Here is a 25,348-nt window from a genome sequence, read left to right on the forward strand (position 1 = left end):
GTAATTTAAAGTGAGCTCCACATTCTATATGTACTTACTATTAGTACAATAAATGTAAACCACATCCAGGGAGACTGCAGGAAAAAATAGCAACTTTTTGCTTTTGAAAGCAATGATGACTAATGGCCTCCTCCCCTGTTGAGAAATGTAAGGGCCTTTTCCCAGCACTGTAAAATCACGTATGTCTATTTGCATGATTAGAAAGCCCAACCATAACTGAAAATTTTGTGCTAATTCAAAGGGTTTCCTAGTGATTAACTGTCCCTTGGGAAAGATTGAGGGCAATAGGAGAAGGGGACGTCAGAGGACAAGATGGTTGGACAGTGTTCTCGAAGCTACGAACATGAGTTTGACCAAACTGCGGGAGGCAGTGCAAGACAGGAGTGCCTGGCGTGCTCTGGTCCATGGGGTCACAAAGAGTCGGACACGACTAAACGACTAAACAACAACAACAACTGTCCCTTGGCCTAAGGTAGACAGAACCACCTGAGTTGAACTAACTGAAGAGCCAAACCACCAGATACCGGTACTTTATCTATGCCCTTAAATCAGATTTTTTTAAAAAGACAAGTTGCCAGCACTGATCCAGCACTGATCCAGATTAGGACTCTAATGTGTGGACAGGGGATTTCAACCCTTTGCCCCTACTTGGTTCTGATCCAGAACAGGGGGAAGTGGAGCTCATTGGTCTGGATGGCAGGAGGCTGATGAAAAAGTGATCAAATGACACTTAGCAGCAGAGAACTGAAAGTCACACAACAGAATATTACAAGATGGAAACAGGCAATCAGATGAACAGAAGCCCCAGAGACTGTTTTTATGAACACACTTCTGTATCACTTTGTGCTAGTTTGTATATAATGTTTCATGCTGAAGGCTAGGCTTTCAATAAGGCACAAAATCCAAGTCATTGCAGGAAGGCAACTTTCAGATGTCCACAAGCCCACATTCACATGGCAGCATCAACAGCAGAATACCTTCCAAGGGATGGAAATTCTTGTATAGGTTCCTTGTGTCCAGCAACATTTGTATGATGCCCCTAACAATGACCCCCCTTTTTTTTACAGAAGGGAATAGTATGGTTCCAGGGGGTGTACATGTGAATCAATTGCCCGCTGATCATGGTCCTGGAATATATAAACCCAATTCCGTAAAAACCTCCTTAAAAACACATTCACTCCTGTTCCTATTAGCTGCTCTCTTGTTCCTTAGCTGCCCTATGGGAGCAGCAGAATGAAATGTCAGACTTCCTTACAGCGTGGAGACACTGAGCAACACAGCCAGGCGGCATTCGGAATATTTTTTGTTTAATTTAGTTCACTATATAGTCTGCCTTATCCTTTAATCTCAGGACATCATAAACTTTTTAAAAGATTAATGATGAAATGGAGTTGAGAGATGATTTAACATGAGGAGCAAATAGCAAAGACCTGATGAAGAGAGCACAGCAGAGGCTATACTTTCTGAGAATCCTCCCGAAAAACAATCTCTCAAAGGACCTGCTGAGGGCATTTTACCACTGTACTGTAGAAAGTGTCTTAACCTATGGTGTGTGTGTGTGGTTGGGGAGTTGCACGGTTGGGGAAAGAACAGCACTCTCCAGGGTCGTAAAGACTGCGGCGAGCATAATTGGGTGCCCTCTTCCCACTTTGGATCAAATCTATGCCTCCAGGTGCTATAAGAAAGCTGCAGATATTGTGCAGGATAGTGTGCACCCCAGAAATGATCTCTTTTAACTTCTGCCTTCTGGGAGGCGGTATAGGGTCATAAAGACCAGGACTAGCCGCCTGAGAAATAGCTTCTATCCAAGAGCGATTTTGGTTTTGAATGCAGCGAAAGGCAGTCTGTGAGGGAGGGTCTGTATTCAGTTGTGGGGCATCAGAGTTTTAGGGGGCAAATCAGGAGGGGTATTAGAGTTTTTAGGGGGTTAATTATGTATAGGCATGATGGGTAGCGAGTTGATTTGTATTTTTGGATAGTAGGCTGATGGTTGTTGTAAGTTTGATGTAGATTTTCGATTTCATTGTTCTGCATGGGACAATGACAATAAAGATTATCGTATCATATCGTATCGTATCATATCGTATTGTATTGAAATAGTCCCATAATTCTCTTGGGCAATTCTAAGTAAGAAATCTTACATTTTTAAGTTACTTGTGATTAAGCTGTGTCAAATATCCAAAAGAATAAACTTCTAGAGTTGGGTAAAGATTTGCTTATCTGTTTGTCCTCACTATTTATATCTAGTGAAGAGGAGACATTATCAATAAGCCATCAATAAGCCCCCCTTGGCTGATCAGAGATATCTTGGTAGGAGTGAGTGGTGATCTTCAAATTCTTAGTCTAGGCTTCCACGCATCTGCTAAATTGTGAATATCTTACTTGTGCCTGGCCAGTCTATAACAATTTACATTACTGAAATTAGTATGCATAATAATAAAATAAGAATAAAAACCCAATCCATGGATCATGCTTTTAAAATCATCTGATGCAAGTCCTCAAATTATTACTATGCAATAGGTGGTTCATCAATGCAAAAATCCCCATTATGATATATAACTACACAATCTCCCTATGTACTTGTTGATTATTTCCCAATCTATAAACTGCTATATTTAGAATGAAAATTCTGCATTTTCCCAAAGAAAATGTGAAACTGTATGTGTTGCCGTTGCTGCTTATTTACTTGTAATTTTGAGTTAATTATCATACCAAGTTGGATCCAAACCTAACAGTGCATGAAAGGAAAAACTCCTCCTCGCCACAGAAAGCTTTTTGATCCAGCTGAGAGATTTTGCTGGGAAGATGGTGGTGGAGGAGTTTTTTCACCAATTCACCTTTTCTCCCTGCTGCTCTCCCACTCTGTGAAGGAAAATTCCCCAGCAAAAGTCACCTCCCCACTTGACCCACCAGTGAGAGGAAAGCTGGAATCCAAGCCAGAATATTGACCCAAAATAGTGATTTGCAATACTTTAAAAAAGTATGTCTTTTAAGGATTAGGTACCAACTGTTTCTTTGTGATTTCTTTTTAAGTTGCAGACATTTAAACAGCCAAATTAATAAAACCACACTAAGATAAACATTAGCATTTGCTTTCATGGAAAGAGTCCAGACAATTTATTTGTACTGCACAATGACTCAGATTATTGTTTTCAGTGCTGGAAGAGAAGCTGCCCTCTTTGCTGTGTCCCAGCTTGAACAGCGTGTCTGGCATTGGGATGTTGTTCAGAGAGATAACTCAAAAGAGCAAGGATATCATTGATGTCAGCGTCAACCATGCTTAAGATGGACAAAGACGAGCTTTTTGAATTTTTTAGTGGCAAGTGTGTGTCATAATCCTGATGCACGATCATTGTGCTCTGTGTGCAATTAATCTTTGTTCCCTATCTCAATTATTTTTAGTCTCACCACTGTCTATGGTATGAGGCAAATATATAATAGCAACCCTGGTTATATTTATTATAATGAATATTTTTAATCTGGTGACATACTGCCAAAGTCAGTGTGCTGCCTTGAGGGATGCCTCGATGCATCTGTCTTTCTCAGTTTCACAGGCATGCAGATTTTATAGAAATTAAAAAAGAAAATCAAGACTCCAGGGAGAACAGAATCCTTCACTACAAGTTTGGCCCTGTTGAATGGCTGTAAACAGAAATGCTTTATCCAAGTTGGCTAAAGAGATTTCTCCACAATGTCTGAATATCTTAACTTTTTGACACAGGAATGGCTGCCAATTAGCAGGGAAAGAAGCACTCCATGGTTCTTGGGTGGCTTTTTTACCGTTAATTGCTATCACTTCAAAAAGTAAATAAGATTGGACAAGAACAGTCAATAACATGCTATTTTAAAACAAAACATTTGCCTGTATCGAGCATAACAGCTGTGGTTTTGAATGCCAGGTACATCTGCAATTTTGAGGTGGGGTGGGGGATCCATCTATTAAATGGATATTAGCTGGGTCTGCAGTGATACTTTTCCTTAATATTTCAAACCATTCTTATTGCAAGGCGAAGAACTTTGAAGCCAGATCTACTTGCCGGGGGCTGTTGTGTTCCTCCAGCAGTTGCCTCCACTCAGGCCAGGTCCTATTGTAGCCTTATTGGCTTAATAATGGTTCTTTAAGTTGCACCCAGGCAGGGACAGAAACAGTCAATAACGACACCGAGGGGTTGAATCCAGAGAAAGAGTTTAATCTCGATATCGAGAGACTCTTGGTGATCACTTTCACGACAAGAGTAAAGAAAGACAATTTTGCAAAGATTCTTATACACTTCTTGGGCTCCTTCCCCCCTCCTCAGGAATCCACTCTGTAAGAGTGCGCACACAAGAGGGTCCTAGGTTACAAATACATATATGGATCTTCCTGTATCCTGTCCTTCTCATAAACACATGCTGACTCAACAATGCTACCCCAGTACCAGCCTCAAGGAGCCTTGAGTGTGGGGGCTTGAGTTCCTATCTATCTTGCCTGTTCTGTGCGTCAGACTGGTAGCATCCGACAAGGCCAGCCATCCGGCCATAGCTGCAAAGTTATCCCTTTTTTACAGGGATTTTCCCTTATGCTGAATAGGCTTCCTCGCGAGAAAAGGGAAAACTTGGCAGCTATGCATCCGGCCTTGATAGCTAGCAGGGCATCCTGTCTTGCTGTCGAATGTTTTCATTACACTTTAACACAGAGACACAGAGGCACTAAAAGCATTTTAAGGAAAAAGCATCCCAGGAATATGGGGGCTAAGCCACACAGTCAGAATTATACAATGCAGGCCAAGCAAACTATAGGATCAGATTTAGCTCAATAATCCCATTAGCAAATCTCTCTCCTCCATTATCATTGGGCAGAGGAAAGCAACCACCTCCGATATCAGGTACTTGGGCATGGTCTAGCAGCAAGGGACTAGACAAGCGAGTTGCGAGTGCCATTGGGCCTGTGCTGCTCTCTCCAAGATAAGCCTACAGCCTTAGCAGAGTGTTGTTGTTGTTGTTGTTGTTGCTGCTGCTGCTGCTGCTGCTGCTATATTTATTTATATCCTGCCTTTTTCCTTGACAGCACTCAAGGCTGCTTATAGATAGAAACCACCACAAATTGGCTAATAAATATAACAGGGAATTTACAGGGATAATAACTGGACTAAAGATAGACTAAAGACCATTCAAACAAACAAAAACATGTTACAATGCCGTGTGCAGATCAATACAAGTTCTGCCAAAAACATGGAATGAATTATATGTTCGGTGAACGTTTTAAGTCTGAATAAATGAACCATTCAACAAGTGGGTAAAGTCCATGCATTGAACAGCAACCTGATGCCAATAGAAAAATAAAGAATGTTCAAGATAGTTTGTTAAAACTGAACTGGCTAGAAAATACTTCAGTTGGTCTTACATTGCCACCACCCTGGTGAAGTTAACGCAGGTGGATGAAAGAAAGAGCTGGATGAAATGTTATTCAGTAGGTCTTGTATAACCACCACCATCATGAGATAAACACAGGTGGGCAAAATGAAGGAAGACCTGTCCTCTAGATATGCAACAGGTTTCACCACAAGCTTCATCAGTTCAAAAGGCTGCATTGTACAGCTAATACTAAGATTACAATATATATTAATACACAGTAACGTCTTAAGGGTATCCAGCGCCATGGTTCAAGAATCCTCCGACGCCCCCCCCCACGCGCGGCTGAGGGGCGGAGATGGAGGGTGGTGGAGCCTGGACGGCGCACCCCACCTTGCAGGGGGCTGGCCTGGGCGCAGAGCCCACCTCCCGCAGAGGGGGCTGCTTGGCCTCCCACCCTAGACCGGCCCCTCCTTGGCGCCTCCTTCCAGCGGCCGTTCCGGCAGTAGCGCGCGGCCATTGAGCTTCCTCCATGAAGCAGAATCAGCAAGACTCCTGCCTAGAGTGGCAGCAGGTGTGTGGTGCCACTCTAGGCAGGAGCCTCGCTGATTCTGCTTCATGGAGGAAGCTCAATGGCCGCGTGCTACTGCCGTCGTGGGGGGTGGGGTGGGCGCCGGCAGCAGCTGCTCTCAGACACCAGCCATTCGGCGCCCCTTCCACGCCCCTGGTGGCCAGGCACCCTGACTCCTTGTGCCACCCAGCCCAGGTCTAGAGACGGCCCGGTTAATACACCATAGCTGCCAAGTTCCGGCCTGAGAAATAAGGGAATGGACCGGAAGTAGCAGACCGGAAGTAGCGCTGCCGCCATTTTGGAACTGGGCGGAGCATGCTCAGAAGCTACTTTTGATGCTGCTCTGCCCTGTTCCAAAATGGCTGCCACACCAGAAGTCACGCTGCAGCCATTTTGGAACTGGGCAAAGCAGCATCAAAAGTCGCTTCTGAGCATGCTCCGCCCAGTTCCAAAATGGCCACCGTGCCAGAATAAACTGGGAAAAAACAAAAAAAAACTGTTTTTTCGGCAGGGGACAGCTGGAAAAACGGGGGTTTCCCGGGGGATACGGGAGACTTGGCAGCTATGTAATACACAGAAATTGTAAAGCACAAATAACATGCTATACCCTACCCAGTCAGACAAAACAGTTCACACAAAATAGGGAAATATTCACAGGCACAGCTAATCTTCAAACTTGCTTCAAGCATATACTGCAGGTGAATGGAATCAATCATTACATGGTTACATGGTTAAAGGTACAATGTCACATTTCTGTTACCACTAAACAATAGAATACATACATATTAAACTTATACATAACATCCCAAATCAAATTCAGTATTAAGACCCTTAGGATAAAAAGGTTCCAAGTTGAAATATTAATTTATACTCCTTTTGTAACAGCACTCTCGTACGTCCACAGTTCTAAATGGTAATTTTTTAAAGGTCCACAAAATAAAGAAACTCAGATCATTCTCTGTATGAGCTGCTTGCTGGAAATGCTGCACTAAGGGGCATCTAAACATTTATTACGTATACAATTCTGAGTAGAACATGTTGTAAATTTGTGTTGCCTGTAAAATCCTTTACTAATACACTTAATGGAAAACAGATTGTCCTGCAACAATTTCCCAATTGTTCTACTAAAAATTGTATAAATTGTATATGCTGTGCTTGTGGGCTAATATATATAGGCAGTACGACCCGTGCAATCAGGACCAGAATTTCTGAACATAGGTCCAAAATGGTACAGGAACCCAGGCAAAATAGTAGGATTGGCAGCAATGCAACTTGCAAAGCACCAGTTTGGTTGTTAGTATGCTTTGGTGGTAGTCATGCATTTTCAGTTTTCAGCTGTTGGTTCTACATGTAAAAAAAGCAAGCATCAGAGATGTTTGTTACATTTGTCTTGGTAAATGTGTTTCTTTCTAAAAATAATGTCATTGCTCTTTGCATGAACTTTTATAAATTTAGCAACAAAACTCCCTTTCATCTTTCTTATTTCTCATAAGTGGAATAAAATAGAACTGAACAAGCCATTATCATAGTTGTCCTGAATCGCCTTCTATACCATCGTCTCAAGGAAATTTACCATAAAAATAATCAACTACATTTCTGCATTGTACAGGTTTGAGGCAATATGTCAGCAGGTTAGACTAAAGTTTCTCCAGGGCTTATACCTTCTGAGCACTGAGTCCAAAGTATTTCTCTTTTCTATGGTACTATCTCTTCATATTCCAAGGGCTGCGTTTCAACGCCAGTTTTAGTTTCTAGTTGCCCTTCTTCAAAATTATATTTCACATTTCACTGCAAGAAAGAGTATAAAGGGGACAGGAAAATTGTAATTTTATTACTTTGTACACACTTGAATTTTGAATATATCTTCATTCATTTGTTTTCTACGGCATCCAATTGAAATATTTCATTAATGTAAGAGGAGGAATTGCATCTGGGGGCTAAGGGTCACTAAGCAGTGCCCATGGCAACTAAGAAGCCATTCCTCACAAAAATGCTGCAAAGAGTAAGTGTTTTAATCCTAACTGTAATCCCCTTACTTCCTGTTCTCAAATGAAATATAAATCAGACACTCTGGAGCAGAGCAATTTTTCTCAAAGGGGATGTTGGTGCAAAAGGATTAGAGATGGGCAGAAGTGTTTGAGGAATTTAATTATGCTATTTGTTGTGAAACGCTGGTGACTATGATCAACAATTCTTTTGACTACAGTGACTGAAAACAACAAAACAGACTTTGCACATGAATGGTGGGTTGGCTTTTGTCCCCGTCCCCTTTTGTCCCTCTTGTTGCATCATTACTTCTAATTGTTGTGACACAAAAGCTGTTGCATTTGCACTCTGTTTCTTCAATGTGGGGTTTAAGCATTCTAGGGTCACTACCAACCTATAGGAAAGATGTGCAATAAATTAATTTATAGCTTTCCACGTACCTTATGTTTGATACTGTTGTAGTTGTTTAAAAAATGTTTCTGTACTGCAGTATTTTGTTTATAGAGGACTATCAAGTCTTTGGGCCCAATACAAGGAGGAAAGGCAGGAGACTAGAAGTGTTCATTGGAACTGAACTCATCCTGAACTGACCTGGGCTGCATCAGAAAGTTTCCAGGTTTTCCTGAACCAAATTGCAGACCCACCATTTCTCCAATGAAAATTTGTTGTTGCTTAGTCATGTCCGACTCTTTGTGACCCCATGGACCAGAGCACGCCAGGCACTCCTGTCTTCCACTGCCTCCCACAGTTTGGTCAAACTCATGTTTGTAGCTTCGAGAACACTGTCCAACCATCCCATCCTATGCTGTCCCCTTCTCTTTGTGCCCTCAATCTTTCCCAACATCAGAGTTTTTTCCAGGGAGTCTTCTCTTCTCATGAGGTGGCCAAAGTATTGGAGCCTCAGCTTCAGGATCTGTCCTTCCAGTGAGCACTCAGGGCTGATTTCCTTCAGAATGGATAAGTTTGAATCTTCTTGCAATCCATGGGACTCTCAAGAGTCTCCTCCAGCACCATAATTCAAAAGCATCAATTCTTCGGCAATCAGCCTTCTTTATGGTCCAGCTCTCACTTCCATACATCACTACTGGGAAAACCATAGCTTTAACTATACGGACCTTTGTCGGCAAGGTGATATCTCTGCTTTTTAAGATGCTGTCTAGGTTTGCATTGCTTTTCTCCCGAGAAGCAGGCATCTTTTAATTTCATGACTGCTGTCACCATCTGCAGTGATCATGGAACCCAAGAAAGTAAAATCTCTCACTGCCTCCATTTCTTCCCCTTCTATTTGCCAGGAGGTGACAGGACCAGTGGCCATGATCTTGGTTTTTTTGATGTTGAGCTTCAGACCATATTTTGCGCTCTCCTCTTTCACCCTCATTAAAAGGTTCTGTAATTCCTCCTCACTTTCTGCCATCAAGCCAATGAAAATAGGGATGTCCTATTCTATAATTATAAGCCAGATGGGTGGGGTATAAATAATAAATTATTATTATTATTATTATTTTACTGTTTATACCCCACACATCTTATTGTGTTGCCCCAGCCACTCTGGGCAGCTTCCAACATATATAAAAACATAATAAAACATTAAACAAACTTTCCTGTACAGGATTGCCTTCAGATGGCTTGGGGGTCGGATAACCCCATACCCTCCAACATTTCTCTGATGAAAACAGGCACATCCTAAGGAAAAATGGGGCGTTCAGGGATCAAATCAGAAACTGGGATGGCTTCTCTAAATCAGGGATGTCCCTGGAAAATAGGGACACTTGGGGGGTCTGAAACTGGGATCCCTGTGAGTCACCTCAAACAGAATCAGGGGCCTCCAAAGTGGTTTGGGGCTATTGGGACATTTTAAAAGCTGTGCAGTCAATGTGTCTACAAAAATTGAAACAGTTGAGCATGCTCTTGTAGGATCAAATTAAGACTGGGTCAAAAAGGACTGTGGGTACATCATTGGTAAAACTGGAAAAGAGAGTGGCTGGGGAGGTTTCTCACCTTTCAGATTCTGGATGGGAAGATGAGTGTCTCTCTATGCTTATGATAAACTTCCTGTTTGGTGCATTGGTGGGGTAAACTTCAGCAAGATACTGTTTCCAGCTAATGTGGGATCTCAGCTTCAGGGCGAGTGTTTTGAACATGTCCTTATATATCTGTGGGTAGAGGGGGGCTTGTTTGGCTCTCCCATCTCTGTTGTGGATTCTTTGGAGGGCTTACTCTCATTCAGGATTTCCTTTGACTATCATTCCAAACTTTGGGACCAGGTCTGCAGAAGGCTATTTTAGCTAATGCTGCAGCCCTAGGAAAGGCCATCGCCTGCACCCTTACAGCCCGTCTTTCTGGCTCCAAAATACTTCCCAAGTGTCTTTAATGTCAGGCTTCAGATGGATTCCTAAATGCTACAATCATAGGAAATATGAGTCTAGGTATCGAAGGCACCATTATTCTTTCAAAAATGTTTTGATAGCAAGCTTATCTGCGTGGGTGTACATACATCAAGCTATTTTTCTCCTGGCTGAGCTTATTCAGAAGCATATTTTAGTGGCATCTGATTTCCATGGAACAATGATGACTACCAAGGTGTCCATGAAGAAAACATGAGTCTGATAAACAACAGCGATAAGGAAGGTGCTAAAAAAAAGGTCTTTTGATGGGGAGTCCTTTCCTTTGGAAGCATCCCATGCCTCCGACCAACTGAATGCCTGTTCTTGCACTCAAACATAATGCAGCTGCAAATTGAGGGATTTAGGGGCCTTGTTCCCTTTCAATTAAGTTCCTGTGATTTGCTAAATCTTGGGTGATTATCCAATCATACCTGAAATGAGGAAATGATGGGAGTTGAGTTTCCATCTCTTGTTCTAAGAGATTACAAGCATTAGAACTGTCAAGGGAAAAAAGCACGCGTGTGCATGTATATATCTTTCTTAAAATGGTGCCTTGTTTTCTGCTGTACCTAAGTAAGAATAACATTGCTCCTGGGAACTGCTCAGGTTCCAGATTCAAAGTTTGTCATATTAAAAGGACGATCTGAATACCTCGCATGAAAACAATGTACTGTATTGTATATTTCAAAGCAAGTAGATCATGTGTGCAACTCCATTAAATACAGTGAGCGACACATTTAGGTTCATACCATTATTTTATCTTTAAATTCAGTGCAAGTAGCTTGGAAGCACTGCTGCAGATTTTGTTGGGTTTCTTGAATAATCAAAGTTGCTTTTGAGCCGGTCTAATGTCAATACTGTCTGTTTAAGAAAAACAGGTGCCGGTAGTTTCTGTTTAATTGCTCACAGGCGTGGGCTCTACTCCATGTATATAAGGCTCTGTTGGAAAGCCTTTTGTGTGGTAGTTGTGTGGGAGGCTTGGAGAGGTTTGAAGGGTTGGAATGTGGGTATGTAAAGTTGCTGAGAAAGAGAGCATTTATCTTTAAAGTCTCTTCCGAGTCAGTTTGTTTTTCTGTTAAAGAAAGCCAACCTTTTGTTTTCCTTCTGTATACTTTAAACAGGTATACTGCTAGTCAGGGGTTTCATACTAGGTGTCACGGTCCGGTCGGCGGGCGTCAGGACCAGAGGCAAGATGGTGGTGAAGAAGCAGGAACAGGTGCAGGGCTGAGGGTCCAGCAGCAGGCAGTTGCAGGGTCAAGGAGCAAGGCAGAGACGAAGGTCCACGGGGCAAGAAGCAAGGCGAAGGCTCAAGGAACAAGAAGCAAGGCGAAGGTCCAAGGAACAAGAAGCAAGGCGAAGGTCCAAGGGTCGAGGAGCAAGGCGAAGGCAAAGCAAGGGTCCCAGGAGCAAGGAGCACGGCGAAGGATCAAGGAACAAGAAGCAAGGCGAAGGTCCAAGGGTCGAGGAGCAAGGCAAAGGCAAAGCAAGGGTCCAAGGAGCAAGGAGCACGGCGAAGGATCAAGGAACAAGAAGCAAGGCGAAGGTCCAAGGGTCGAGGAGCAAGGCAAAGGCAAAGCAAGGGTCCAAGGAGCAAGGAGCACGGCGAAGGATCAAGGAACAAGAAGCAAGGCGAAGGTCCAAGGAACAAGAAGCAAGGCGAAGGTCCAAGGGTCGAGGAGCAAGGCAAAGGCAGAGCAAGGGTCCCAGGAGCAAGGCGAAGGATCAAGGAACAAGAAGCAAGGCGAAGGTCCAAGGAACAGGAAGCCAGATGCAACCAGGCAAGGATAGCGTTGCTGTGGCAAAGAGCTGAAGGGAAATGCTGGGCTTTTATCCCTCCCAGCTCCTGCCACCAGGTGCAGTGAGATCTCAAGTGGCCTCACCTGGGTGACTACTCCTTGCCTCTCCAGCACAAGCTGAGGTCTTCACCTGTGTGGCCACTCCCTGCTTCTCCAGCACAAGCTGAGGCAGGCCCCAGTCCTGCAAAGCACTACAGGCCCCAGAGCCTGACTCCTGCCCCTACTCCTGACACTAGGTTGGGGAAAATCTTTAAACTCTTGGTGGTGTATTTTAGCCAAGTCAACTTCTGTTTGCGTATTTTGTTTTTCTATAAACTCTGCGTGAAGCGTACTTTGAAGGACCACTGGGAACCTGGGGCATATGATTTATGCTAGCACTCTTAATACCTAGTTTCCCCCCAATATTATTTCGCGATAGATTTCAGGATTGATGGCTGGGTTAATATATCACTTAACAGGTAGTGCATTGTGGAACATATTTCCATGGGCACAAATTGGGCTAGATTTTGGTCACAGGGCATATCTGTAGGATGGATTATTTTTCATCTAGGAACACAGAATATCTGACTTCATATTCATGAATCAAAGACAGTATTACAACTGTAAAATCACAACAAACAAGGATGAGCATGGACAGAGTTCAGTTAACCAGGGCACTGTTTAGTTTCCAGGTCTAACTAAATGTTGCAAGTGTAATAAAAGCCGGATTAGGGAAGGAGAGATTTGGGGCAGAGAAGTTATAGGGTTGTTGTTGTTTAGTCGTTTAGTCGTGTCCGACTCTTCGTGACCCCATGGACCATAGCACGCCAGGCACTCCTGTCTTGCACTGCCTCCCGCAGTTTGGTCAAACTCATGTTCGTAGCTTCGAGAACACTGTCCAACCATCTTGTCCTCTGTCGTCCCCTTCTCCTAGTGCCCTCAATCTTTCCCAACATCAGGGTCTTTTCCAAGGATTCTTCTCTTCTCATGAGGTGGCCAAAGTATTGGAGCCTCAGCTTCACGATCTGTCCTTCCAGGGAGCACTCAGGGCTGATTTCCTTAAGAATGGATAAGTTTGATCTTCTAGCAGTCCATGGGACTCTCAAGAGTCTCCTCCAGCACCATAATTCAAAAGCATCAATTCTTCGACGATCAGCCTTCTTTATGGTCCAGCTCTCACTTCCATACATCACTACTGGGAAAACCATAGCTTTAACTGTACGGACCTTTGTCGGCAAAGTGATGTCTCTGCTTTTTAAGATGCTGTCTAGGTTTGTCATTGCTTTTCTCCCAAGAAGCAGGCGTCTTTTAATTTCGTGACTGCTGTCACCATCTGCAGTGATCAAGGAGCCCAAGAAAGTAAAATCTCTCACTGCCTCCATTTCTTCCCCTTCTATTTGCCAGGAGGTGATGGGACCAGTGGCCATGATCTTGGTTTTTTTGATGTTGAGCTTCAGACCATATTTTGCGCTCTCCGCTTTCACCCTCATTAAAAGGTTCTTTAATTCCTCCTCGCTTTCTGCCATCAAGGTTGTGTCATCTGCATATCTGAGGTTGTTGATATTTCTTCCGGCAATCTTAATTCCGGCTTGGGATTCATCTAGTCCAGCCTTTCGCATGATGAATTCTGCATATAAGTTAAATAAGCAGGGAGACAATATACAACCTTGTCGTACTCCTTTCCCAATTTTGAACCAATCAGTTGTTCCATATCCAGTTCTAACTGTAGCTTCTTGTCCCACATAGAGATTTCTCAGGAGACAGATGAGGTGATCAGGCACTCCCATTTCTTTAAGAACTTGCCATAGTTTGCTGTGGTCGACACAGTCAAAGGCTTTTGCATAGTCAATGAAACAGAAGTAGACGTTTTTCTGGAACTCTCTAGCTTTCTCCATAATCCAGCGCATGTTTGCTATTTGGTCTCTGGTTCCTCTGCCCTTTCGAAATCCAGCTTGCACTTCTGGGAGTTCTCGGTCCACATACTGCCTAAGCCTGCCTTGTAGAATTTTAAGCATAACCTTGCTAGCGTGTGAAATGAGCGCAATTGTGCGGTAGTTGGAGCATTCTTTGGCACTGCCCTTCTTTGGAATTGGGATGTAGACTGATCTTCTCCAATCCTCTGGCCATTGCTGAGTTTTCCAAACTTGCTGGCATATTGGGTGTAGCACCTTAACAGCATCATCTTTTAAAATTTTAAATAGTTCAGCTGGAATATCATCACTTCCACTGGCCTTGTTATTAGCAATGCTTTCTAAGGCCCATTTGACTTCACTTCAAGTTATAGGGTAGAGGGGTTATTTCCCCCTGCATTTCTCATTCCAAGCAACTTTTCCTACCCTCAGCACCACAAACGTGTCATTTATTTTGCAAACAATGTGATAGGGTGGATCGCTGGATGTTTGTTATGTTTATTACCGCTATTCACATTTTCATGTAACATTTTTAGTTGAACAATACTGTGTGTGATCCCTTTCTGTTCCATTTGGGCAATTCTCACTTCACTTTTTGTAATCAAGCACTATGTGTACACTCAGGTTCAAAATACATGAGCCACAAAAAAGGCAGTATATGCCCATGTACTTTTCCCCATTTGTCCTTAAAATACATGCACTTAGGGAACCACATCTGTCTTTTTCACAGCCTGCATGTGACTTGAGAAACCTATTTTGTGTGTGTATTCCCAACCAGCATTTCAAAGATTCCATTCAGGTTCCTAAAAAAATGCAAAAACTCAAACCCCACTTTGCTTTACTCTTTATTATCCCTCCTTTCCCCCATATTCTGAATCCAATTACACATAGTTGGGATGCCTATAAAGGAGAGAGATCAGCTCCATACAGTAGTAGTACCATAGTAGTAGTAGTAGTAGTAGTAGTAGTAGTAATAGATACATTGCTGGCAAGCTGAGCTGTACAGGAACCTTTCTAAAGATAAATATAAACACAGGATAAATAATGTAGCCTTGAAATCTTTCTTGGGAAGGTTAATTGTTTTTGAACAATGTTTCATGGCAATTAGTGCCACTTTCACTACTTATTCTAAGAATCTGGATGGGGGAAATGTAGATGCCTTTGACCTTAGAAATATACATGGATAATAGCAGTAATAGCTGTTAACCAATGCAGAGTGGAGTTCATGGTTACAGCATGAGAAACATCTGGGTCCTGGAGATGGGAGACGCATGAGGCAGAAACGAGAAAAGATACAAGAACTCATCATACCTATTTCTGGTTTTGCTTCTTAGCAAAATGGGGACCAGGGTGTGAGAGCAGCTATCAAGACAGGACATAGCCACAACTTTATTGATTACAGATGTCGGAAGGCTTTGGCATTGGGGATGCATACGGACTCAACCAACCCAATTTCTGGTTGATTTCTTCACCAGAGCCAATTCCGGGTTAAAGGCTCCCACTTAGGATGCAGATCAAGTAGGGAGAACTCCCTGGGATGCTCTTTTGGGGAGTTCTGTGGTCCATCAGCCACCATCTTGGCCTTTAGACAAAACTTTCCCCCAGACCCCTTTACCGGGATACTCTGACAATTTGTTCCAGTTGGATAGACAATTATATAAACAGGTGTAAACGGCTGCTGTAACGAGTCATTCAAGAATTCATAAGTCCAACATAAATGCAATGTCCACAGTCATAAGTCAGAGTTCATATATCATAGTTCATAGAGGGTATCCATATGGAGAGAAATCAAAATAGATGTAAATACTTGAGTTCCACAAAATAAGGTGTTTACCAACGTCTAGGTAGGTGGCAACAATGCGTCCGAATGAAGGTTGGGCGTGGCATAGGAATATCCACAGGTGAAGACAAGGTTCGTAGGTTATATACCTTGTTTCGCCACAGTTGGCTTCTTCAGTAAGCTTGTAGCTTTCAAGGACGGAGTATAAACTAAAATCTCCAGGTGTAACACCAAATAATGCTCCTATTATCAGAAAAAGGTCAAGTACAGTGGAACCTCGGTTTATGAACACCTTGGTTACGAATTTTCGGTTTACGAATGCAGTGGACCCATCCGGAACGGATTAATTCACTTTCCATTACTTTCAATGGGAAAGTTCGCTTCAGTTTATGAACAGACTTCCGGAACCAATTACACCCATGCTTCAGGTTAAGTACGCTTCAGGTTGAGTACTCCACGGACCCGTCTGGACCGGATTAATCCACTTTCCATTACTTTCAATGGGAAAGTTCGCTTCAGTTTATAAACGCTTCACTTTAAGTACTCCACAGACCATCTGGAACAGATTAATCCACTTTCCATTACTTTCAATGGGAAAGTTTGCTTCAGTTTATGAACGCTTCAGTTTATGAACAGACTTCTGGAACCAATTGTGTTCATAAACCGAGGTACCACTGTACATATAAAGGTCTGACTACAGATGATGCATTGTAGATACCCATTGTAGATACTCCATATGGATACCCTCTATGAACTATGATATATGAACTCCGACTTATGACTGTGGACATTGCATTTACTGTATGTTGGACTAAGTCCTTTTTGATACTTTACAACACGTGCTTGTCCCTATAAATTCTTGAATGACTTGTTACAGCAGCCGGTTATGCCTGTTTATATAATTGACAATTGTGTTCGTAGCCAGTTGGATAGACTGCAAGGTCATTCTGCCTTAAGCGTCAATGTGCAGTTTTCACCATTCATAGAATCATAGATTTGGAAAAGACCACAAGGGTCATCCAGTCCAACCCCCTGCCAAGCAGGAAACACCATCAAAGCATTCTTGACATATGCCTGTCAAGCCTCTGCTTAAAGACCTCCAAAGAAGGAGACTCCACCACACTCCTTGGTAGCAAATTCCACTGCCGAACAGCTCTTACTGAATCATAGAATCATAGAATCATAGAGTTGGAAGAGACCACAAGGGCCATCCAGTCCAACCCCCTGCCAAGCAGGAAACACCATCAAAGCATTCTTGACATATGCCTGTCAAGCCTCTGCTTAAAGACCTCCAAAGAAGGAGACTCCACCACACTCCTTGGTAGCAAATTCCACTGCCGAACAGCTCTTACTGTCAGGAAGTTCTTCCTAATGTTTAGGTGGAATCTTCTTTCTTGAAGTTTGAATCCATTGCTTCGTGTCCGCTTCTCGGGAGCAGCAGAAAACTGCTCAGCAAATGCCTTCTCAGCAAATGCATTTGTATAGATACACCTGCTCGCTCCTGGTCTTTAAAACATGGGAGGGAATGCAATGCAATCTTCTGATTTCATTTTGTTATCACTGAAACATAATGATATTATTATGTTTCGTTATTATGGTGTTTGTTGTTTCTCTGTAACACATGGTTTTCCTCTTTTCTGCACTTGTATTTCAGTTGCGTTCAAGTATAGAGCTTGACCAGGACACTCTCAATGACTGTCTCATGATCCAGCCTCTCCAACCTCCTGCATCTCCCCAGGGCACTTCAGAAAGCACCGTCAGACAATCTCCAGGACCTGGGCATGACATTTACACAGGTATGGTATAGGAGGAAGTGAAAGAAACGTTATGTACAGGGTAGGATTCCAGGAAATAATTTTGTTGCCCATAAAAGCAAAGGATTGGACAATAAAAATGAATTGACAATAAAAGCAAAACAATTTTAATCTGGAGTCAGTATTAAAGTTTCATGAAGGATACAAGTATGATCTCGAAAAAGGAAAGTACTGTAAAGCCGTGTTAAATTTGCAGGGAGAAAATTAAGTGCAATTTCCACAAGAACCAAAGGGAGTTTACAGTATCACCTTGGGAAACATCTTAATTCAGTTTAATCCAGGCCTCAAAGCCAAAAATGAAGCTTCATGCACCCCTTTCACTCTTATGGGAAAACATTTTTAAGGCTGTAAGTTTTTCTCTTTTTGAGAGACATGGATGGAATTACAGATATAGAAGCCCCTCCTGAGCGGATATATGCTTGACAGACATGCCTTTAAGGTTTGTTGGAGGAGGAAAGAAAAGGGATTCACCTCCCTTCTGTGGTTTTAGAACAGTGATTTTATTAGGAATGTGGCAGGCATCGAAGGAGTGTCCCTAGGAAAGGAATGTACAGACTTCCATAAGGATGGGAGATATAACAAATGAGAGAAGGTAAATGAAAAAAACTAGACTGAGACATGAGTTCTTCTCAGGATAATCCTAGAAAGCTGCCTTATATTGAGCCAGGCCATTAATCTATCTGGCTCATTATTATCTGCACTAATTGGCATCGACTGACAGGGTTTTCCCACCCTCGCCCTACATGGAAATGCCAGGGATTGAATCTGGGACTTCCAATGGGCAGGGCATGTGCTCTATCCCTGATTCATGGCCCTTCTTCCAAAGGAATATGGCAATCTGCCTTTACTTTGGGACCCAGGTGGCGCTGTGGTTAAACCACTGAGCCTAGGGCTTGCCGATCAGAAGGTCGGCGGTTCGAATCCCTGTGACGGGGTGAGCTCCCGTTGTTCAGTCCCAGCTCCTGCCAACCTAGCAGTTCGAAAGCACGTCAAAGTGCAAGTAGATAAATAGGAACCACTACAGCGGGAAGGTAAACGGCGTTTCCGTGTGCTGCTCTGGTTCGCCAGAAGCAGCTTTGTCATGCTGGCCACATGACCTGGAAGCTATACGCTGGCTCCCTCGGCCAATAACGCGAGATGAGCGCCACAACCCCAGAGTCGGTCACGACTGGACCTAATGGTCAGGGGTCCCTTTACCTTTTACTGCCTTTACTTTATATTTAATGACTATGGAGGAGGTAATTTGGGTCACTGCAGATTACTATACAGGGTTGAGAAAAACTGCACTTGCTTAAATTACCCCCTTTTTTAAAAAAATGATATTTATTTATTTTTTCCCATCACCAAACCTGAACATTGTTCTTCATGCTTGTATACATATACATACACATATACATTTATGTTTGTTTGTTACAATTTTTCGTATCGTATTTCTAATCCTCCTTTCCCAGAGAAAAAAAGGGAAAGGAGAAAAAAAGAAAGAAAAAAAAGTAAATTTTATCTTTGGACTTCCTGTTATCTCCATCAGCATACTCTCCTCTTTTTGTCGCAGAGTGTATATTCAATCCATGCTATCTCTGTTTTTACATATCGTTTGACACTCCCATTTCTTAAGGAAACTGATTTCTGCAAATCCAAACAGATTTTTCCCCTTTTTTACTCAAACGCTATCATAGAAATTTTGTTCTCAGTATATTTTCTAACATATTTCTTGTACCTGTCCCATTTTTTTTTAGAAATTCTTCTTTAACCTTTCCTCTCAAACTGTTTGTTAACTGTGCCATTTCAGCAAACTCTTGAAGTTTATTTTGCCAATCTATAATTCTTGGAGCTTCTTTTTCTTTCCATCCTTTGGCAATAACAATAGGAGCCGCTGCTAATGAATAATGAATAATGAAAATGAGAAAAACTGCACTTGGTTAAATTACCCCTTATATGCAATTATTAAAAGTAAGCACACCCTGTCCGTCATTGCAACTGGTGGCAAAGAGCAATTCAGTATCAAATGTTGGGTTCACTGATACATACACCATTTGTTTTCTTTCCCTCCTGTTGGCGCCAGACTAAATTGGCTACAATCAAATGAGGGATATGCAATGCACCCAGGACAACTTGATAATAGTGAGGAAGCTGACGCATGAAAAATGTTATTATGCATTGGCTGAAGATTCATTGGACCCCTCTCTGCTTTACTTAGCCAGCTCTTTCTAATCCCCATGAATAGCCTCTGCTGTGACTCTCACAATCACTTTGAAAACTAACTACAAGAGAGGGGAAAGCACCAATCAAATTCCTACATGCTGCTAGCATGCATAGCAATAATGGTGAACCTGCTGTGAAACAATATAGAACATGTCCGAGATGCCAGAGGAAAGGGTGAAGTTCACGATGGAGCTCCTTCCTGGTCCCAAGAGGTCACAGCTGTTTCCTTGGCTGGCTGATATCCTTTAGGTTTGCCTTCAGATATTTCTAGTGATTGGCAGCTGGAACAATTGATTAACTGAGGCAGATGAACATATTGGAAACTCTTATTGCTTTTGTGATTAAGAGCCAGCAGAATCCCCAAAGCAATAAATTGTGGGGTCTGGATTAAAATCTGTCTTGCTAAAACTGAAGGTCATTACATTAGATTGCTGCCATTCAAAAGATTGCCGGCTCTTATCTGGTTCAGAAGATTGTAGTTTGCCTTCTGAGTTCTTGTCTTATGTAAAAAGGAAATATTGATAGTCATTTATGCCAATGCAATTTAAAACTCATAGCCCACAAGATCCTAAACAGTTCTATAGATTTGAATAGAACAGCTGTATTCCTGGGTGAATCTGGAAATTGGAACTTTGGATATTTTTGTCCTGCTAGTGAACTATATAAGAACAAATACTACTTTTATATATTATTAATCCTAACTGCTGAGTTACTTGGCCAGGTAACCAACAATGTCTTCTTTTTCTGTTTTTTACTAAAAGGATATTCAAATTATATTTGCATGTCATAGTTAAATATTTGAGTTGATTAGTCAACTTCATCCATGATAAATAGATTAATCAAACAACAGCATAAATATATTTATCCTCAGATTTTTATACATTTATTTATTTATTTATTTATTTTATTCACTTAATATACCGCCCTTTATTGGCAGATCCAAGAGTGGTGTATTATTGCATAGCACAATAATAATAAAACAACCCTACCCTCTCCCCGCTCTGGCAGACACTTGCTCAGCTGCCCTCATGCACTGTTGTTGAATAGAAACACTTGTTCTTGGAAGGAAAGTCCATCTTAATAGATTGCAATGACAATTGTCATTATGGTCCCCATAGCATCTTCCCTTCCAGGGCAAATGGCACCTGGTGGGGGGATTTTCACTGGTACTTCAGAATGGAAGGAAAGGGTCCACCTTCTTCACCCTCGCCAAGATCCCAGCCCACATCGGAGGAGCTCTGTGCATCTATTATTTAAAAAGCTACACACACAATTGTGCAGGTAATGCAGTATAATGTAATCATGCATAGCACGGCTCTGAGTTGAAAACCCCCAAACTGACCCCTTACTTTGACCCTGATTTGTTTAAGCACAACTGGAAGGCTCCCAGATAGAGCAGGATTTTTTGGCCTATGAAAGCCCCATTTTATGGCTGCTTAGACATTTAAGTGGGGAAGCGGCAACACTTTTGCACTTTTTTGATTATTCTAAAAGGAGGTAGATGAGGTCTCTTTTTCATGTGAAAAAGATTGACAGAGAACTAATTTAAGAATAATATACCCATGGAAATAAATTACGACATTATTGGTAGTTTGCAGGAGGAAAGGTGGCAATTCTCCATTTCAGAAATGTTCTTTAAATTACAGAGTACTTTCTGTGCTAAGATTGGAAGAAACTTTTTTTTTAAAAAAAATAGCTTTGATTTGGAAGCAGTTTCAGAATGCAAACTCTCATTTCTTAATTGTGTGCAAGGTGACGTCGTCCGTCACCTCTACATGATTTCTTCTTAAAAGCTTTTGGAAAGTATAAATATGAAACTTCATATAGACAATGCATGTGAGTAGCCATGTTTCAGGTGAACAGCATTGTGTGTGTTGCCTCTTTATGATGAGGAACTGAACAAAGACAGTATCATTCTTCCTGCCACAGTTACTGCCATTTAAATACAAATATTATATATATATATATATAATTTTAGCTTCAATGCAGAAGTATTTTGTTGATTTAAATGCTGCAGCATAAACATCATTGGTAAGATGAAAAACAGGATAAGATGAAGGATAAGGATAAGGATAAGATGAAAACAGCAGAGAGCTATTATCTTTCCAAATGGCTAGTTTCTCTTTTGAAGAGATTACAACACTATAGGCCTCAAATTTTCTGAAGGTGCAGGAAAGGAGCTGTTGGGATGAGAATGAAGAGATGGGAGCAATTAAATGGAATAAAACAGGCCATTAATGTATTAATAAAATTGTTGTTGTTTAGTCGTTTAGTCGTGTCCGACTCTTCGTGACCCCATGGACCAGAGCATGCCAGGCACTCCTGTCTTGCACTGCCTCCCGCAGTTTGGTCAAACTCATGTTCGTAGCTTCGAGAACACTGTCCAACCATCTTGTCCTCTGACGTCCCCTTCTCCCAGTGCCCTCCATCTTTCCCAACATCAGGGTCTTTTCCAAGGATTCTTCTCTTCTCATGAGCTGGCCAAAGTATTGGAGCCTCAGCTTCAGGATCTGTACTTCCAGTGAGCACTCAGGGCTGATTTCCTTCAGAATGGATAGGTTTGATCTTCTTGCAGTCCATGGGACTCTCAAGAGTCTCCTCCAGCACCATAATATGTAAAATGCGTATAAACCTTGCAAACAATTAAGTTCTGCAGTAACCATTTATGTAGTTGCCCTTGGTACTCTAGGGATTCCCCACGATGGATGGCTCTATCAGTTCTGGAATTCTGTGTGCAGGTCTGGTCTCTGGTGTCCGTCCGTCTCGGGAGACAATGGAGGAGTGTGCCTTTGGGGGTGAAGTCAAACTGTTGGAAGGTTGCGGTGTCTGCTGTGGCTGTAGAGACATGTTTAGTTGCAGCTGGGGCAGATGAAAGTGTCTGGTTGTGCTGCTGCAGACGTCCCAAGACATTTCTTCTCTCTGTGCTCCTCCCAGCCGTTATTTCTCCTCTGGTCACTGCTATGAATGCATAACTTGAATGCCTGTCTGCAGGCACAGAGGTTGCCTGTTGCCAACCTTCATGTCTTGGTTAGAGACATCTTTGTAACACAGAGTTGGTCTGCCAACAGGCATGATGCCTGAAGCCAGCATCTCATCGAGCACATCCTTGGAGAGGTGAGCCATTGCTGTGGCTGCCTTGTCAATATGCTTGTCCAGTTCAGCATTGGTGGAGAACTGATTTTTTTCATGCCTAGTCGTGGCCTTTCCAGAAACATCTGGCTGCTGATGAAAGCAGAATTTTGGGCAAGAACAACCCCTCGCCTGATCCGGCAGGGCTCTGCAGATACTCAGTTCATCAGCTGTAGGAATTGTAGCTTAATTCCGTTACATCCACCTTTGGCAGGCAAGGCCCTGCAGATGGCTTTGGGTGGCAGTGCTGGCTGGGGCTGGGGGGAGTTCAGGACATCTGGAGAGCCCCCCACGCTTGGCGAAAGCTCTCCCCCCTAGTGAACTTAGCAATATCATCTCTACAGAGAATGCTTATTGGATCTTTATGGTCATGGTTTCATATTTTATTATTAAAACCACAATGAAATACACTGTCCATTACAGAACTAGCAAAGAGAGAATGCACCTCATTGCTGCTCACCCTTTAGGGTCACATTCCAAGACATAAAATATCCACACATCTTTACAAAGGGGCAGCCAGTTTCTCACACTCATTTTAATGCTGTTGGTTTGCTCATAAATGTTGTTCCCTATTATCCTTTTCTGAAGGCGTGACTACAGACATCCAGTTTTACTATACATATTGTAGCAGTTGTTAATTTGATTTTCCACCAGATAAACATGCCTTGCTCTTTTAACAATGCCAATAAGCAGAGTGTTAGTGATAAAGGCTATGGACAGCTTATTATCCCACAAATACTTTCTAATATCAATTTCCAGTAATTATCCTAACACAATCTAGCCTGTGTCCCACAGATGACAGCAGCAGCAATTATCTCAAATGCTGATATATCTACTTTTAATCCTTTTTAGTGTATTATATCACCTGCGTAAGATTATATAAAAGCTGTCTTTAAGGATTACTGAAAATAAGTACTTGAGAATCCCTGGACCCCTGTATAAGTCCAGTCCACTTCTGACAAAGGTGGTTTTAAATTCCTCTCTCATTTTAATCCACAAGACTTCAGTCTGCTCCTCCAAAAAGACTTCATAGCGGGGAGGACATGGGCCATTGCTTTGGCCTGGATAGATGTGTCCTTTAATTCTGATAATACTGCTTACTTGCCAAGAAGGAGAGAATATTATTATTATTGTTGCTGCTGCTATTCTCATTGCTGTTGTGATTATTTACATTTGTATCCCATTTTTTCTTCAAGGAGCTCAAGGTGGCTTACATAGTTCTCCTCCCCATTTTTAGTGGGATGCAGGTGGTGCTGGGGTCTAAACCACCAAGCCTCTTGGGCTTGCTGATCAGAAGGTTGGCGGTTCGAATCCCCATGACGGGGTGAACTACCACTGCTCTGTCCCAGCTCCTGCCAACCTAGCAGTTTGAAAGCACACCAGTGTAAGTAAATAAATAGGTACTGCTGCGGCAGGAAGGTAAACGGCGTTTCCATGTGCTCTGGTTTGTGTCAGGGTGATGCCGTTGCTCCAGAAGCGGTTTAGTCCTGCTGGCCAAACGGCCCGAAAGCTGTCTGTGGACAATCGCTGGCTCCCTTGGTCTGAAAGTAGAAATGAGCACCACGCCCCATAGTCAAAGTTGCCTGGACTTAACCGTCCAGAGGTCCTTTACCTTTTTACCTTTTAGCTCCCCATTTTATCCCCACAACAAACCTGTGAGGCAGTTGTTGGGCCGAGAGTAATTGGGTGGCCCAAGGTCAGCTAGCAAGCTTCATGGCTGAGTGGGGATTTGAACTCTGGTCTCCTAGGTCATAGCCTGACGCTCTAACCCCCAAGCCACACTCATGTTTAAAACTCCTGGTGTAGTGAAAGCGAAGCCTCCTCTTCGCAGCCGAAGACTGAAGTAAGATCCTCACTTGAGGAATCTGAAGATGCGTGCCTGTCCTAATATGGAATGTTTTTGCCCTCCTTGCAGCGGCCCTGTTCTCCAACACCCACGCCAGTCAAAGTGGAGCTGCTACGGGTTCCTTGCCCCCATCGCACTCGGTGAGCCACGCTTCTCCAGGGCACAATGTGCACGGCAGCTCCCACAACCCACCAGCCCAGGTGCCGCCTCTCACAACAGGGGACTCAGAAACAGAGAGGTAAGGCCAGGAATGGGGGGGGGTATTTTTTCTGTTCTGTCTCATTTAATCAGACCAAAGGGAGTCGTCTTTGGGTTACTGGCTCAGGATGTCCAAAACAATGAAAAATCTGAGCCATAGTGTCTGAAACCACTGAAATTCCTTACATTTCTACAGAAGTGCAGGGCATGCAAGTAAAGACATCTGATGTGTTCTGTACAGCTCTGATATTTGCAAATAAGAGATTACTCTTTAAAATAAGGACATTCCTTAAACTAATTGACATATAATCATTCTTGGTCACATCTACTTCCAATCTGCTATATGGCTGGTTTATGATGACTCCAATTGTCCCATAGCATATTTATACTCATATTTGCTTAAATGAATATCACCATCCATC

At 42.6% G+C, this 25,348-nt stretch overlaps 1 protein-coding gene across 6 annotated transcripts in view; it reads left to right on the forward strand.

The window, feature by feature from the left end:
• GLIS3 (GLIS family zinc finger 3) overlaps positions 1–25,348 on the forward strand; it is a 166,647-nt gene that overhangs the window by 114,445 nt on the left and 26,854 nt on the right. For all 6 annotated transcript variants that reach the window (XR_009556889.1, XM_060269160.1, XM_060269163.1 and 3 more), the window contains 2 exons: positions 17,392–17,533; positions 24,798–24,966. Coding sequence is in view for 5 of the 6 variants with exons in the window: in XM_060269160.1 (XP_060125143.1) it covers positions 17,392–17,533; positions 24,798–24,966 (311 nt within the window). In the remaining variant the exon portion in view is untranslated. The remainder of the gene's footprint in view (positions 1–17,391; positions 17,534–24,797; positions 24,967–25,348) is intronic.

Source organism: Zootoca vivipara, chromosome 16, assembly GCF_963506605.1.
Source record: "Zootoca vivipara chromosome 16, rZooViv1.1, whole genome shotgun sequence".
NCBI classification, from domain to species: Eukaryota; Metazoa; Chordata; class Lepidosauria; order Squamata; family Lacertidae; genus Zootoca; species Zootoca vivipara.